The 15,413-nt window shown below is 39.6% G+C and overlaps 1 protein-coding gene across 2 annotated transcripts in view; it reads left to right on the forward strand.

The window, feature by feature from the left end:
* Positions 1–15,413, forward strand: part of FAM124A (family with sequence similarity 124 member A) — a 73,597-nt gene that overhangs the window by 12,933 nt on the left and 45,251 nt on the right. The window contains exons 2-3 of one of the 2 annotated variants that reach the window (XM_066380931.1): positions 5,192–5,223; positions 7,689–7,760. In XM_066380931.1, the coding sequence (XP_066237028.1) occupies positions 5,192–5,223; positions 7,689–7,760 (104 nt within the window). The remainder of the gene's footprint in view (positions 1–5,191; positions 5,224–7,688; positions 7,761–15,413) is intronic. The other variant, XM_066380933.1, reaches the window with a different exon arrangement.

The following is a 15,413-nucleotide window of genomic DNA, read 5'->3' on the forward strand; positions in this document are numbered from 1 at the left end:
GATAACATTTGAAGGGTTCTCATTTGTAGTGGTTTAAACATTTGGGGAGTCATGATCCTTTTGAGAATTGTGTTGAAAACATTGAAACTTCTTCTCACTGACATAAGCATCCATTCAAAAATCTGTGAGCAAATTTAGATAGTCCAGGACCCATCAGGTCTCCAGAGAGCCACAGAGCCCAAATGAAGGATTCCTGATTTCTTTTTTTTTTTCAATTATTGTTGACATTCAATATCATATTCATTTCAGGCATACAGCATAGTGGTTACACAATTATATAATGTATTCAGTGATTTCTGCCCTTACCCCCTACTAAGTCTAGTATCCACCTGGTAACATATGTAGTTATATTATTATTATTATTATTATTATTATTATTATTATTTTATGACAGAGACAGGGACAGACAGACAGGAAGGGAGAGAGATGAGAAGCATCAAGTCTTTGTTGTGGCACCTTAGTTGTTCATTGATTGCTTTCTCATATGTGCCTTGACGGTGGGGAGGGGGGCTACAACAGAGCAAGTGAACCCTTGTTCAAGCCAGCGACCTTGGGCTTCAAGCCAGCAACCTCATACTCAAGCTGGTGAGCCCACACTCAAGCTAGGGACCTCGGGGTTTCGAACCTGGGTCCTCTGCGTTCCAGTCTGATGCTCTATCCACTGCACCACTGCCTGGTCAGGCTACAATATTATTGATTATAATCCCTATGCTGGACTTTACATCCCTATGACTATTTTGTAACTGCCAATTTGTACTTAAACTCTTCAGCCTTTTCACCCAGCACCGTCACCGCTCTCTGACCTGGCAACCCTCTGTATATTTTCTGTATCTGTGAGTCTGTTTCGGTTTCATTTGTTCTTTAGATTCCACATGTAAGTGGGATCATACAGTATTTGTCTTTCCGTCTGACTTATTTCACTTATTTCATTGAACATAATACCCTTTAGGTCCAACCATGTTGTTACAAATGGTAAGATTTCATTCTTTTTTGTAGTCAAATAATATTCCATTGTATATATGTACCACATCTTTTTCCACTCATCTATTGCTGAGCACTTGGGTCACTTTTATATCTTGGCTGTTGTAAATAGCACTGCAGCGAACATAAGGATGCATATATCTTTTCAAATTAGTGGGAGTTTTTGTTTTTATTTTCCCATTGAGAGGAAAAGAGAGAAATGGGGAAAGGGAGAGAAATATCAGCTCATTTCATTTAGTTGTTCCATTTAGTTATGTATTCATTGAATGTTTCTCATACTCAAATTAGTGTTTTTAATTTCTTTGAATATATACCCAGAAGTGGAATTGCTAGGGGAAAAGGTAGTTCTATTTTTAATTTTTTGAGAAGCCTCCATGCTATTTTTCGTAGTGACTGCACCAATTTGCTATTGTGCCAACAGTGCATGAGGGTTCCTTTTTCTCCGTATCCTCACCAGCACTTGTTTGTTGATTTATTAATGATAGTCATTTTGGCAGATGTGAGGTGATGCCTTGTTGTGGTTTAAATTTGCATTTCTCTGTTAATTAGTTGAGCATTTTTTATATGTCAATTGGCCATCTGTATGTCCTCTTAGGAGAAGTGTCTATGCAGCTCCTCTGCCTATTTTTTAATTGAATTATTTGTTTTGTGTGGGTGTTGAGTTGTATGAGTTCTTTATAAATTTTGGATATTACCCTCTTATGAAATGTATTATAGGTGAATATCTTCTTCTTTCAGTAAATTGTCTTTTCCTTTTGTTGATAGTTTTCTTGGCTGAGCAAAAGCTTTTCAGTGTGATGTAGTCCCATTTGTTTATTTTTATTTTTTTGTTTCCCTTACACAAGGAGATATATCAGAATAAATATTGGTAAAGGAAATGTCAGAGAGTTTACTACCTATATTTTCTTCTAGGATTTTTGTGGTTTTAAGTCTTATATTTAAATCTTTAGTCAATTTTTAACTTATTCCTGTTCATAGTATATGGTGTAAGAAGGTGATCTAGTTTCATTTTTTTGCATGTTTCTGTCCAATTTTCCCAGCACTACTTATTGAATAGACTGTCTTTACTCCATTGTATGCTATTGCCTCCTTCGTCATATAATAATTGGTCATATAGCCGTGGGTTTATTTCTGGACATTCTATTCTGTTCCATTGATGTACTTGTCAGTTTTTATGCTAGTACTGTGCTGTTTTGATTACTATGGCCTTGTAGTATAGTTTGGTATTAAGTAGCATGATACCTTAGACTTTGTTGTTGTTTATTTTCTTACTATTGCTGTGGATAATTAGAGTTTTTCTGGTTTCATATAAATTTTAGAATTATTTGTTCTAGTTCTGTGAAAAAAATGCTATTGGTATTTTGATAGGGATTGCATTGTATCTATAGATTCCTTTTACGGGCATCTTAACCATGTTAATTCTTCCTATCCGTGTCTTTTTCAATGTATCTCTTCTATGTCTTATAATTTTCTCAGTACAGTTCTTTCACCTCCTTGGTTAAATTTATTTCTAGGTATTTTTTTATATATTTGTAAATGGGATTGTTTTCTTAGTTTCTCTTTCTAATAGTTCATTATTGGTATATGAAAATGTAACCAATTTCTGAATATTAATTTTGAATCCTACCACTTTACTAAATTCATTTATCAGTTCTGAGAGTTTTTTTGGTGGAATCTTTAGGGTTCTCTATATATCCAGTATCCTGTTATCTGCAAATAATGACAGTTTTACTTTTTCCTTTCTAATTTGGATACCTTTTATTTCTTCTTCTGGTCTGATTGCTGTGGCTAGGACTTCCAATACTATGTTGAATAAAAGTGGTAAAAGTGGACATCCTGTGTTGTTCCCGATGTTAAAGAAAACAATTTTAGCTTTTCACAGTTGAGAATGATGTAAGCTGTGGGTTTGCACATATGGCCTTTATTATACTGAGTTGTATTCCCTCTAGTCTCACTTTGCTGAGAGGTTTTTTGTTTTGTTTTCTTTTATCAAAAATGGGTGCTGCATTTTTTAAATGCTTTCCCTTCATCTATTGATAAGATTATATGATTTTTATTCTTCATTTTGTTTCTGTGGTGTATCACATAATTAATTTGCTAATATTGAACCATCTTTGCATCTCAGGAATAAATCCCACTTGATTGCAATGTATGATCTTTTTATGTATTACTGGATCCAGTTTTCTAATATTTTGTTGAGGATTTTAACATCTATGTTCATCAGGGATATTGGCCTTTAATTCTCTTTCTTTATACTGTTTTTATCTTATTTTGGAATCAGAGTAATGTTGACCTTCTAAAATGAACTTGGGAACTTTCCCTTGTCTTGAATTCTTTAAATAGTTTGAGGAGGAGAAGTATTAACTTTTCTTTGAATGTTTGGTAAAATTCACCTGTGAAGCCATTTAGTCTAGGACTTTTGTTGATTGGGAGGTTTATTTTATTATTCACTTGATTTATTTGGTAGTAATTGGTCTGTTCAGATTTTCTGTTTCTTCTTGATTCAGTCTTAGAAAAATGTATGTTTCTAGGAATTCATACATTTTTGTACAGATTGTCCAATTTGTTGGCATATAATTTTCTTTTAATTTTTTTGTATTTTTTGAGTATCCATTGTCCTTTCCCGTCTTTAATTTCTGAATATATTTATTTAAATTCTCTTATTGTTTTTCCTGATGAGTGTGGTTAAAGGTTTATCAATTTTTGGTTATGTTTTCAAAGAACCAGTTCTTGGTTTCATTGATCTTTTGTATTTTTTTAGACTATATTTTGTTTATTACCACTCTGAACTTTATCTTCTTTCTTCAACTCACTTTGAGCGGGTTTTTTGTTTGTTTGTTTGTTTTTCTAGTTCCTTTAGGTGTAAGGATTAGAGTATTTATTTAGATTTTCTTGATTTTTTGAAGTAGCCTCTAATCCTGTGAATTTCCATCTTAGTGTTGCTTTTGCTGTGTCCCATAGATTTGGGATTATTTTGTTTTCATTTTCATTGGTTTCAAGGTATCTTTTGATTTCTTTCTTGATCTCATTGTTAACTCATTTATTGTTTAGTATGATGTTATTGAGCCTTCATGTGTTGGTGTAGTCTTTCATTTTCTTCTTATAATTGATTTCTCGTCTCATACTATTGTGATTAGAAAAGATGCTTGGTATTATTTCAGTCTTCTTAAATTTCTAAGACTTGTTTTGTGACTTAACATCTGGTCTACCCTGGAAAATGTTCCACATGCACTTGAAAAGAATGTATATTCTGCTGATTTGGGGTGAAATGCTCAGAAAATATTAAATAAATCCATCTGGTCTAGTCTGTCATTTAAGGCCACTGGGGGTTTTTTTGTTGTTGTTTTTTAATCTGTTCTTGAAAATCTATCCATTGATGTTAATAGGGTGTAAAAAACCCCTGTTATAACTGTGTTACTGTCAGTCTTTCCCTTTTTATTCGCCATTGTTTGCTTTGTACATTTATGTACTTCTACATTGGGTGTGCAAATATTTACAAGAGTTATATCCTCTTGTTGGAGTGATCTTTTATCATTATGTAATGTCCTTTTAAGTCCTTTAAAGCCTTTCTTTTTAAGTGTATTATCTGAATCAAGTCTTGTTACCCTAGCTTTTTCTTAGTTTCCATTAGCATGAAATATCTTTTTTTATATCTTTACTCTTAGTCTCTGTATATCTTTCATTCTGGGGTGAGTCTCTTATAGAGAGCATGTATAAGGGTCTTGTTTATTTATTCATTGTGCTACCCAGTATCTTTTGATTGAAGCATGTAAGTTATGTACCTTTAAAGTGATTATTGATGGGTACATTTCACATCTCCACTCTTCCTACCAGTTTCTATGTATCTTCTTTATAGCCTTAGTTATAGAATTTCTGTTCAGCTATTCCTCAGACAGTTATCCAGATTGATTTTTCTATAATTTGCTTGTCATTTCGATGTGGTAATGGGAGGAGGTGAGTGTGGCATCCACATACTCCATCATTTTGACCAGAACCCAAGGTTCCCCTGATTTCTAAAGTGCCTTTAAAGTTTTGCTTTCAGATTCAGAAATAACTTTATTTTGTACAAGCAATGCTCAACAGTATAGTCTTTAATTTCTCTGCCAGATAAATGTTACTTTTTACTGACTTTAAAATTCTAGCTTGGAGAAATTATTTGGGTAAAGAAAAAAGTGTTTAATTCTACTAATACTAAGGTTTTGTGTTTCAGGTCTGACTACAGCCACATGTCCTCCACCAGCAGTAAGTATGGTTTAAATGTCCTTCAGCATTGTCTTCAGAGTCCCCCAGGGGTCAGTTCCATCTATGCATGTAGAAAAGGCCATCAATGTGACCCAGATTTAATAGTAAGACTCACCAAAGGCATCCTTGCCAAAGAATGTAAGACACACCCTCTAACTCAAAGTGGAAAAAGTGAAGGCTCTTCCTGGAGAATTTGATTTTTATTTTTTTTTTTGTATTTTTTCGAAGTTGGAAACAGAGGAGGCAGTCAGACAGACTCCCGCATGCGCCCGACCGGGATCCACCCAGCATGCCCACCAGGGGGCGATGCTCTGCCCATCTTGGGGCGTTGCTGTGCTGCAATCAGAGCCATTCTAGCGCCAGAGGCAGAGGCCATGGAGCCATCCTCAGCGTCCGGGCCAACTTTGCTCCAATGGAGCCCTGGCTGTGGGAGGGGAAGAGAGAGACAGAGAGAAAGGAGAGGGGGAGGGGTGGAGAAGCAGATGGGCACTTCTCCTGTGTGCCCTGGCCGGGAATCGAACCCAGGACTCCTGCACGCCAGGCCGACACTCTACCACTGAGCCAACTGGCCAGGGCCTGATTGTGTCTTGATTGCAGGACTAGATATGCCACTAATTTCCCTATGGAAATTCAGCCTGGAGAAACTGGCTCAGGCTTTATTAGCATGAGTGCTTCTAAAACACATTCTCTGAAGAATATTCACTCAACAAATATTTTTCAAATACCTACTGCCTGAAGGCTAATAGCTCAGAGCACAGTAATTGGATCCATGGGGTGGCCCTAACTCATCTGTTAGGCAAATTTCTTCAGATATTATTGGTAGTTATGGTTTAAAAAATGATTGGGACTGTTTATAAACATACTCTGAGCATAGAAAAAAAGGTGCCTCTATATTAAATATTAAATTACAAGTGTGAAACTATTAATGGAGAATTACACCTTATATCTCAGTTTACAGTGATTAAGATCATTGTGTAAATGACCAAAGTCATTCAGACTGATTAAACACTTATTTTAAAATAACAGAAAAAAGGTCTTATGATAAAGCCCTGATTTTCTGCATCAAGACAAAACCATTCAGTATTTACTATCCCACTATCCTGTTAAACTCTCCATTCTAAAGATTTCCCAATTGGAAAGACACTTAATTGGGTTATTCTGTTTATTGATGTTCTGGCTTAGCTTTCCTTTGCAATAAGAGACTGTACAGAAAGCTGCATATCTGAAATTGTAATTTAGTGTCAAATTATATTTAGTTATTAGTATAACTACAGGTGAAATTCCTGATTATTTCAGCTACCTGGAGACTCAATATTGCCCCTTAGTTATTAAGAACCATTAGTAATAATGAGAATAATGCTCCAGTGATTTGCACTTACTTCCTGAAGCTCTTGCATTCCTAAAATCAGAGAATGTTCTCTTGAATTCTCTCTCTGTGCCGCCATATTCATTCCACTCGGTTCTTCCTAGAGTCTAAATGTGCTTTATAAAGAATGATTTTTGTATAAAACACTTGCCCAAAGCCTTTGGTCAATCTGCAGCTCTCAGATCAGTCCTCTGGGACACAGCAAAGCACCTCTCTTGTCAGGAAAACAGTTAATTAGGTTTGGGATTTCTTCTCCATCATTTTAATTGCAATCTCTGGATTGGAATTTCTCCTAGTGCAACTAGGATCAATAGCCTTTTATTGCTTTCTTTTCTCTTTAAATATTTGGTGATTTCTGTTCTAGTCTTCAGTGTTGGGGCCTCTTGGCACATGAGGATGTGTATTTATATGTGTTTCATATTTCAGTTAGGAAATGTATTTGGCTACAAATACAGTTGTTCCTCACCATATTGCAGTTCACTTTTTGCAGTCTCACTATTGCAGATTTTTAAATTGTATATATATAATTTTGTATCATGGATTCTTTGCTATTTCATGGGATTTTGCGGTATATAGATATTTTTATATATTTATTATTTTGATTATTTTTGAAGTAAAATAAGCATTTTCTAGCCTAAAATATTGAAATCATCTTCATCATTCAAGTTGTAGTATATTCACTGGTGAGTACCCATATGGAATTATATATTGTTAAAATTATGTAGGTTTAAGTGTGTAGAAAGTGTTTAAGAACATAGGAAGTGTTTATGAGAGTGTGGGAAAGGTTAATAACAGTGTTAGAAAGGTTTATAAGAGTGTGGGGAGGGTATATAAATCCTTAAAATATATATAAATAATAAAATAAATATAAGGTCGCTAACTTGCAGATTTTTCCCTATCATGGGGGGAGGGTTCTGAAACCTAACCCCCACAATAGACGAAGGACCACTGTAATAAGGGTAAAAATGAAAAACATTAACAAGTAGGAGTCTGTTTTATTTCAACATTAAAAAAAGTTCAAGAGGTAGTGCATGTGTGGTATAGAAACTCCTTCAATCATTTTGCTACACTGTCCTTGACTTTTGGCTTCCATCCTCAGGGTTGCCTCAGAGTCACAAAATGGCTGCCTCTAGCATAGCCATCACATCCTTTTTCTGGGCAGGAAGTAGAGGTGAGTGGATACAGGTGGGTCCCTGGCTGTCTTTGCCCAGTATGTTGCCTGGCCTGCATTTCCTCCTAGCCAAATCCTGGCCATACCCATACTCAGGAGAAGGCCCCTTAAGCAGTCAGTGGAAGATAACAGAGTGGACCCTTTTTGAAAAGAAATTTTTTATTAAGTCTAGAGTCTTAAATCTGTTCTTTAAAACATAAGTTCAATAGCACTAGAATAATAAAAATATTGTCCATGCAGATTTAAAACATAGCATTTCTCCACAAAGTATATAATCACACTTGGAGGACTGAGTAGAAAGAAGGTTAATATACTGAATGACTGAATTCCAGGGTCACTCTCCCTTCATAGCTGACTTGGTGCCTGTGCCCTTGGTGGACTCACAGAGCCCAGAGAGCTGGCCATCCCAGTTCCTACCTACAGGTCCTGGGAGTAGCTCCTGCACCTCGTTGTCATTCCACTGGTCGGTCAGCCCCTCTCCACTCAGTGGCTCATTTCTGAATGATTTCTGATTCCTGATTGGGATTTCAGCATTAATTCTAACCATTCACTGTTAAAAAATGGATTTTTCTATGAGTGCTTCTTATTCATCAGTCACGTAGAGTTCCTTTACCCATTTGTTCCTGAGTTCACAAATACATAAATGCTTTCTTGGGGAGAGCTAGGGGTAGAGTCTCTGTCCACACTTGGTTCTCATCCTCACTAAATTGTCAGAAAAGCTTCCTGCAAGAGCAGTAATTGCTCTCTTTAGTCATCTTTTTCCTCAGAATGCGGGGGCTGCCTCCTCACGCTCCCTGCCCCGATGGGAAAAGGAGAGAGGTCGTCACCAAGACAAAGGACAAGAGCGGTGGTGTGGGATTGAGGTGTGTTTCAGTCCTGGTCCCGCCCTGAGTGAGCACTGCTCTCTTGGACAAGTCAATCACCTTCTCTGGGCATCTGTTTTCTCCTCTGTGGAATGAGGCTGGATGGCTCTAAGGACCTTTTCAGAAGCTCTGGGACACTAAGATATAAATGTCTTAGAAACTCCTCTAATGAGAGGAGAGAAGGAAGTAAAGAAAGGAGTGGAGGGAAGGCATCAAGAATTAAGGAGTCTCTACTTTTTCCCTTTGTCCCTGAATAGAGTCTGGAGGATGCACACTCTCTCCAGTGGCCCATATCAGTCATCTTGACACAAAGGCTGTTCAGACTCAACCTGAGCTTCTATAACTGTGAGCTGCCTGTAAGTCAGTGGCAATAGAGACACTGTGGTGAAGTGGCAGTCACTGCTTTTCAATCCCCCTCCCCTGGGGAGAATAGATAAGGTACAAGGCTGGGGACGACACATGGATAGCTGGGCATTCTGTTTTTTCTCAACCTTATGGGTCATGGAATTGCATGTCCACTGAATATTCCAGATTTCACTTTCAACTGGGGAGTAGAGGAAGTGGCCAAGGGGGTTTCTTTAATGCAGGGGTCCCCAAACTTTTTACACAGGGGTCCAGTTCACTGTCCCTCAAACCGTTAAAGGGCCAGACTATAAAAAAAACTATGAACAAATCCCTATGCACACTGCACATATCTTATTTTAAAGTAAAAAAACAAAACGGGAACAAATACAATATTTAAAATAAAGAACAAGTAAATTTAAATCAACAAACTGACCAGTATTTCAATGGGAACTATGCTCCTCTCACTGACCACCAATGAAAGAGGTGCCCCTTCTGGAAGTGCGGCGGGGGCCAGATAAATGGCCTCAGGGGACCGCATGCAGCCCGCGGGCCGTAGTTTGGGGACCCCTGCTTTAATGGATGATTTTGTTTTGTGTGGGTGAATTCTTTCTAGCTGTAACTGGTCCATTTGCCTTTTCAGATTCATGGGGCAGACAGGCTTCTCCTTTATGCTTTCTGCAAAGCTAAACACACTGTTAACTCTTGGGAGATCTCAATAAATCATACTTCCCAAGAAAGACATTTAATTTAAACTCAGAGTTTTAGGTTGTTTGTCCAGAATCATGGTAAGAAGATCATCAAGCCACTATGTACAATTTGCATTCTTAGATTAAAAAGGGGAAGTTTTATATATAGGATAAAAGAAAAACAATAATTATGTTGGGGGATGGGGGGTCAGCCATGCCACATCATGCTAATGAAACTTCCATCAAGTATGATTGGCTATTTGCATTCCATTAAAGATTATGATCATACTTCAAGAATTACTCTTAGAGGATGTTGGGAGCTTTAAAATGGTATTTTTAGGGAAGTGTAACATTTCCTGAGGATCTCCTGCCCTGCCCCAGGATAATGTCAGTAGAAAGTGGTCAAAGACTGAACTAGTTCTCTCTAGTTGAGACTATTCCCCTATTTGTCCTCCTAAGTTGTGCCCTATACTTTTCCTTCTCAAAACTCAGGTGTAGTCATCAACTGTACCTGACCCTTATGAACTGCCGTGACAGCAGGAATGCTTTGCAGTTTTGTACATTTGCCCTCCACACGAGAATGTGTGTCCACTAGCTGGGCCGGCTCTGGGTGCCCTCAAGGGCAGGTCACAGGCCCCAAGGAAGTGGAGGGCACAGAACCCACTGGACTTATGGCTGTGGAAGCTCGGGGCCCTCAGGGAGACTGCAGGCAGGAAACGAGGAAGCCACCCAAGTCACTGGAAGGACAGAGCAAGAAGCAAGAAAAAGAAAGCTAAAAATAAACAGGAAGGTAAATTTTCTATCTCCAGTAGCCAGAGCGAGAGAAGCAATTTTAGCCATTGAGCATGCTTAATTTTGTGATCAGCATGTAGGTGGCAAATTAGAATATAACCTTCTAGACAAATCAGTTATGGATAGGAATATGATCTTTAGGGACAGATGAGGCAAATACTCAAGTATCTCAGTGCAGGTACATCACTACTTTCACTTACTTTTTTATGGCCTTGGTTTTCAAAAGGCTTATTAGTAATACTAAAATATTGTTTGATACACTGTTGTAAACCCAACAGTGAGCATAAAGCAATTCAAAGCATCAAGGAAATGGTATACTTATTTCCAAGTGAAGGAAAATTAAGATTTCGAATTTTCATCCCACCGCTTGAGCCAGGAGCACTTGAGTATGCAACTTCCAGGAAATGAACCCCAAATAAGAATTATTTCCATTTTTATTATGTTTAAGACTGTATTGTGGCACAAAGTAATGTTCACACACAGAACTGTTCTCAAAGGAGATTCAGGGTGAGCTGTGGCACAACTGGAATGACCCCAGACAGGCTCTTTATGAGTGGCCTGTGTTGGATGATGATGTCACTAACACGGACCTTCTTGACATGTGGCCATAGCTGCAAAGACCAATCACAAACCACTAAGATGTTGTGCATGTAGACAGATAAATTTGATTTCCTTGTCCAATCTGTCCTCTTTTGTGGGTCTGTCTTCCAAAGTGACTGTAAAATTGAAGGTTGTACTCGGAAGTGTCTTTCCCACCCTCTGGCATGGGGCATCTGGTATACCTAGAGTTGCTGCTCTTGTAGCTGTGAGAGAAAGAAGCCTTGAGGCTTCTTCCCTTCTTCTGGCCTCACTTTAGCTTGCCCTGACTATGTAGAGAGGATCCTGCTTCTAGTTTCTCTTCCCATGGCACTAAGCATTGAAGCTTTCTGTGGCAAGTATGGCTTCAGGTTTGAGACTTATGTTCCCGGACCTTCCTATTAGTTTTGGAGCCATTTAGCATGTAGCTCATAGGTGACACTAGGAAAAAGTCCTGGGTGTGTCATTTTAGGTAGGTCTGGGTCTTGCAACCACTTGGGGGGAAGGGTGAGTCACAGTCTGAGAACCACAGAATGCTACCTGGTACAAGTTGGGGTATCTGCTCACTCTGCATTTTGTTGCCTGCCCAGAGAAGGCACTCTCAGCCAGGCAGAGCACATTAAGTCACCAAACTGGAGAACTTGCTACTCAGAGTACGGTCTAGGGAGCATTGCATGGGCATCACCCTGCAGCTTGTTAGAAAGGCAGGATCCTGGCCCTGCCCAGGACCTCCGAGGGCAGGTGAGTGCTTGTGCTCCAGTTTTGAAGAGTAATGTTGCTCTTAAATCATCCCTCTTATTTTTAGAGTCTAATCTTTAATGGTATAATTTGTAAGTTATAGGATTTGGATAACATCTAGAAGAGAGACTTTTTTATTTGATAAATGTTTAAGTTATTTTACTGATAATTTAAAAGAAAAAAATTGTGTTTGTCCTCCGAGAGAGGTTTATTTTAAAACATAGAATTTGTTGTTTATCAGGCAAGTGAGAGGTGTGTTTGTTTGTTTGTTGAGGGCTTTGCAGAGAAGCAGTGTCAGCCTTAGCTGTAAGATCATGGAAGTAGCAATCGAAACCTCTGAGACGAATAAAGCTACTGAAAACCATGTGAGTGCACGTAGACTATTCCTTAGTGGTTTAGGTCTGTCTGTTCAGAATACTCTGAATGGGAACCTGGAAAACAAGACAATATGACTAGTTCATGGTTGATAAGAGAAAAGCAACAACCAAAATAACTTATCAGGAAGGCAAAAGCTGAGGACAGCATACCACAGACAACCCCTTTGAGGCTTTGCTACTCTGGCATCTGTTTTCAAAAAAATAAGTGTAGCCTTCTAGCTTCAAAGATAAGGTTCTTTTGTTGTTGTTTTTTTTATTTGTTTTTTGTTGTTGTTTTGGCTTTTTTTGACAGAGACAGAGAGAGAGAGTCAGAGAGAGGTACAGACTGACAGGAAGGGAGATGAGAAGGATCAATTCTTCGTTGTAGCTCCTTAGTTACTCCTTGATGGCTTTCTCATATGTGCCTTGACCGAGGGGGCTACAGCAGAGTGAGTGACCCCTTGCTCAAGCCAGCGACCTTGGGCTCAAGCCAGAGCGACCCTGTGCTCAAGCTGGTGAGCCTATACTCAAGCTGGTAACCTTGAGTTTTTAAACCTGGGTCCTCCGTGTCCCAGTCCGATGCTCTATCCACTGCACCACCACCTGGTCAGGCCAAAGATGTTTTAATTGTGTGACTTCAGCTACATAGAGGGTGTCGATTTTCATCCAGGATATGAACAAGGAATGAAGGCAGGCTGCTCACACCACATTCACCTGAGAAGCGGAAGTGATGCAGTCAACCAGGGCTGTCAGGACCCCCCAAAACCAGGAACAAAAGTGAGAAGCTGCCACTGCACATTCTTCTGACGTGGCTGGTGCTTTCCTCAATTTTAAATAATTATTATCCAAACAATACATAGTCCCTGTAGAAAAATCACAAAATACAGATTAGCAAAAAGGAAAACTCAGAACCCTACCATCCAGAAAGAACCAGTAATTGTCACTTGATGTCTGCCTTTATAGGGAGTTTTTTTTTCTGAGCATCTATATTCCAATAGATATATATTATTACCAAAGTATGGCATGATAAAGTTTTAAAGTTTGATTTTTCTCACCAAGTATGTTGTGAACATCTTTGTGTATCAGTAAACTTACTGCCGCAGTGGTTTGAATATCTCAGTGTCCCATTGTGTTTCTGTAGCGGACTTTATTCACCAGTGCCCTATCGTTGGTCCTGTGGGTTATATTCACTTTCTCACTATTATAAACAGCATTGCCAGGAATATTTTTGTGCTGAATCTTTGTACATATCCTTCATCATTTCCTTCGGATAAATTCCTGCACTTGGAATTGTTGAGATAAATATGAGATAAGTAGCATATTTACTTTTTAAAGCTTCTGGTCCTTGTTGCCAGGTCATTCTCCAAAGACATCGTTTCATTCTCCTGCTGGCATAGGTGAGAGCCAGGGTCTCCGAACAATTGTGATTTTTATGAACAAAAAAGGAGATGTATGGATACACACACACAGAATAAGAGTAGGCAAAAGTGCTCTAAAGACTAGATTACGAACAGGGAGAATCTCCGGTTTTCGAGGCTCGAGAGCAGAAGTCTTCTCTGTGGCTGTAATCAGGAGGCTGGTATCGATTACACTCGGCTCTGACCTCAGGGGGCAGCATCAGCTACAGCAAAGCCGCCAGTGCTCTATTCCCCACTCCAACAGACAACGTCTGTCTCTCTTCAACATCAGTATTGCCGTTAGCCACCAAGGGGTCTCGTGCTGTGTTTGAGGAACGTTGCATAAACAGCCAGACATATCCACTAAAGCTCGCAGTATTCAGAACAGCCTGGGAAGGCAAAGAGAAGCCCATCAGTCTTCCTTCCTCCCTTCTCTGTAAACCTCCTCTTCTTCCTCCATATTTATTAAACATCTATTTTGTACAACATGCTACTTCTAGGAGGGAAGTCATATTCCATCTACTCTCACTCCCCCTTTTATTTTTATCTCATCCTGACCTCTTCTGATGTTGTTATTGGTACAGAAAGGTAGTAAGCTGTTCAACCTGTGCTTGAGAAGACTGACTTTTCCTTCTTCGTAATAGGAATAGTTGTGAGAAGTCTCTCCTTTGTCTACTGTAGGGAGAATTGGGCTTCCTCTGTGATTCCATAATTTAACATGTCAGGCTTGAGCACAGTCTGGCTAAAATGTGTGGGGATCACAGGTAACCTGGACTCAGAAATTGGAAGTCTTTCTTTGAGATGGTGGGCTTAAGGGGTCGCCATCAGTCGGATGATAACACTTTCTGCTATCCATTGAAAACTATGAGAACTATTATACATAGTAAGTATGAACTTTCACAGAATAAAGGTAGAACTGCCGCATTTCTTTGTAAATGAGGTGAATCTGAGTCTTGAGCAGCTATCCTCACCCCGGCACATGAAGACCCGGGGCTGCTCTGCTCTGAGACTTCACCATCACCACTGCAGGGTTCAGCACAGAAGCCCGGTGCATGGACCTCTCTCTGGCATCCAGACTTCAGTAGGTCCCTCTGGTCTCCCCCGGGTTGGAGGAGCCACCCTTGCAGCATCGCACAGCTCCTGAACTCCGATGCATGGAGTGCACCCTCTGCTCCCGGTTGTTGTCCTTTCTTGGCTCAGAAAACCTTTTCTGTCTCCCAAACCCAGACCCTGCAAGAGAGAGTCTTCAAGACTGTTTCCTCCACTATGATTTGAAAGATACACACATTCAGAAACTTGACTGATGGATCTATCTGCCCCCACCCTCCCTGAAGCAATAAGCAGCCCAGACTCTGCAGGTGGAAGGCCACAGATAATAAGAAAATTGTGGGAACGGGAAGCTCTGGTTATTATCTCTGACGTTCATTCACTACATCTCCCATTTCGTGTTTTGTTTTGTTTCTCATGTGGGAACATCTTGCTCTGGAAGGGACCTTGTCTCCTCCTGCTTGGCAGTCCTTGGGGTAGCCAAGGTTTAGATGGCTTGGTGGAAGTCCAGCATCAGGACAGCAACAGGCAGGACCTTAGTCTCCTCCTCCAGACTCAAGCTCAGGACATCCCCAGGTCCGGGATTGCCAGGAACTGCCGAGCCTCATGGTCAGTTAGTCACGGCAGAACCTCCCGTCCACGTTGCCTGAGGGAGCTAAGCCACAGTGTCTGAGCCCAGCCAAGCAGCCTGCGGTTCATGTCAGGAAATCACTGGATGAACATAAGAAGGGGGACTTGAGAGGTGAGAAAGTACATTGGTGGAAGAAGAGACCCCCAAATGGCCTTTGGAAACTCAGTTACATTTCACCTGAAAAACGGGGAGAACACTTTTATCATGGTGCTGTTTTAAAGA

This window comes from Saccopteryx leptura, chromosome 4 (assembly GCF_036850995.1).
Source record: "Saccopteryx leptura isolate mSacLep1 chromosome 4, mSacLep1_pri_phased_curated, whole genome shotgun sequence".
Lineage (NCBI taxonomy): Eukaryota > Metazoa > Chordata > Mammalia > Chiroptera > Emballonuridae > Saccopteryx > Saccopteryx leptura.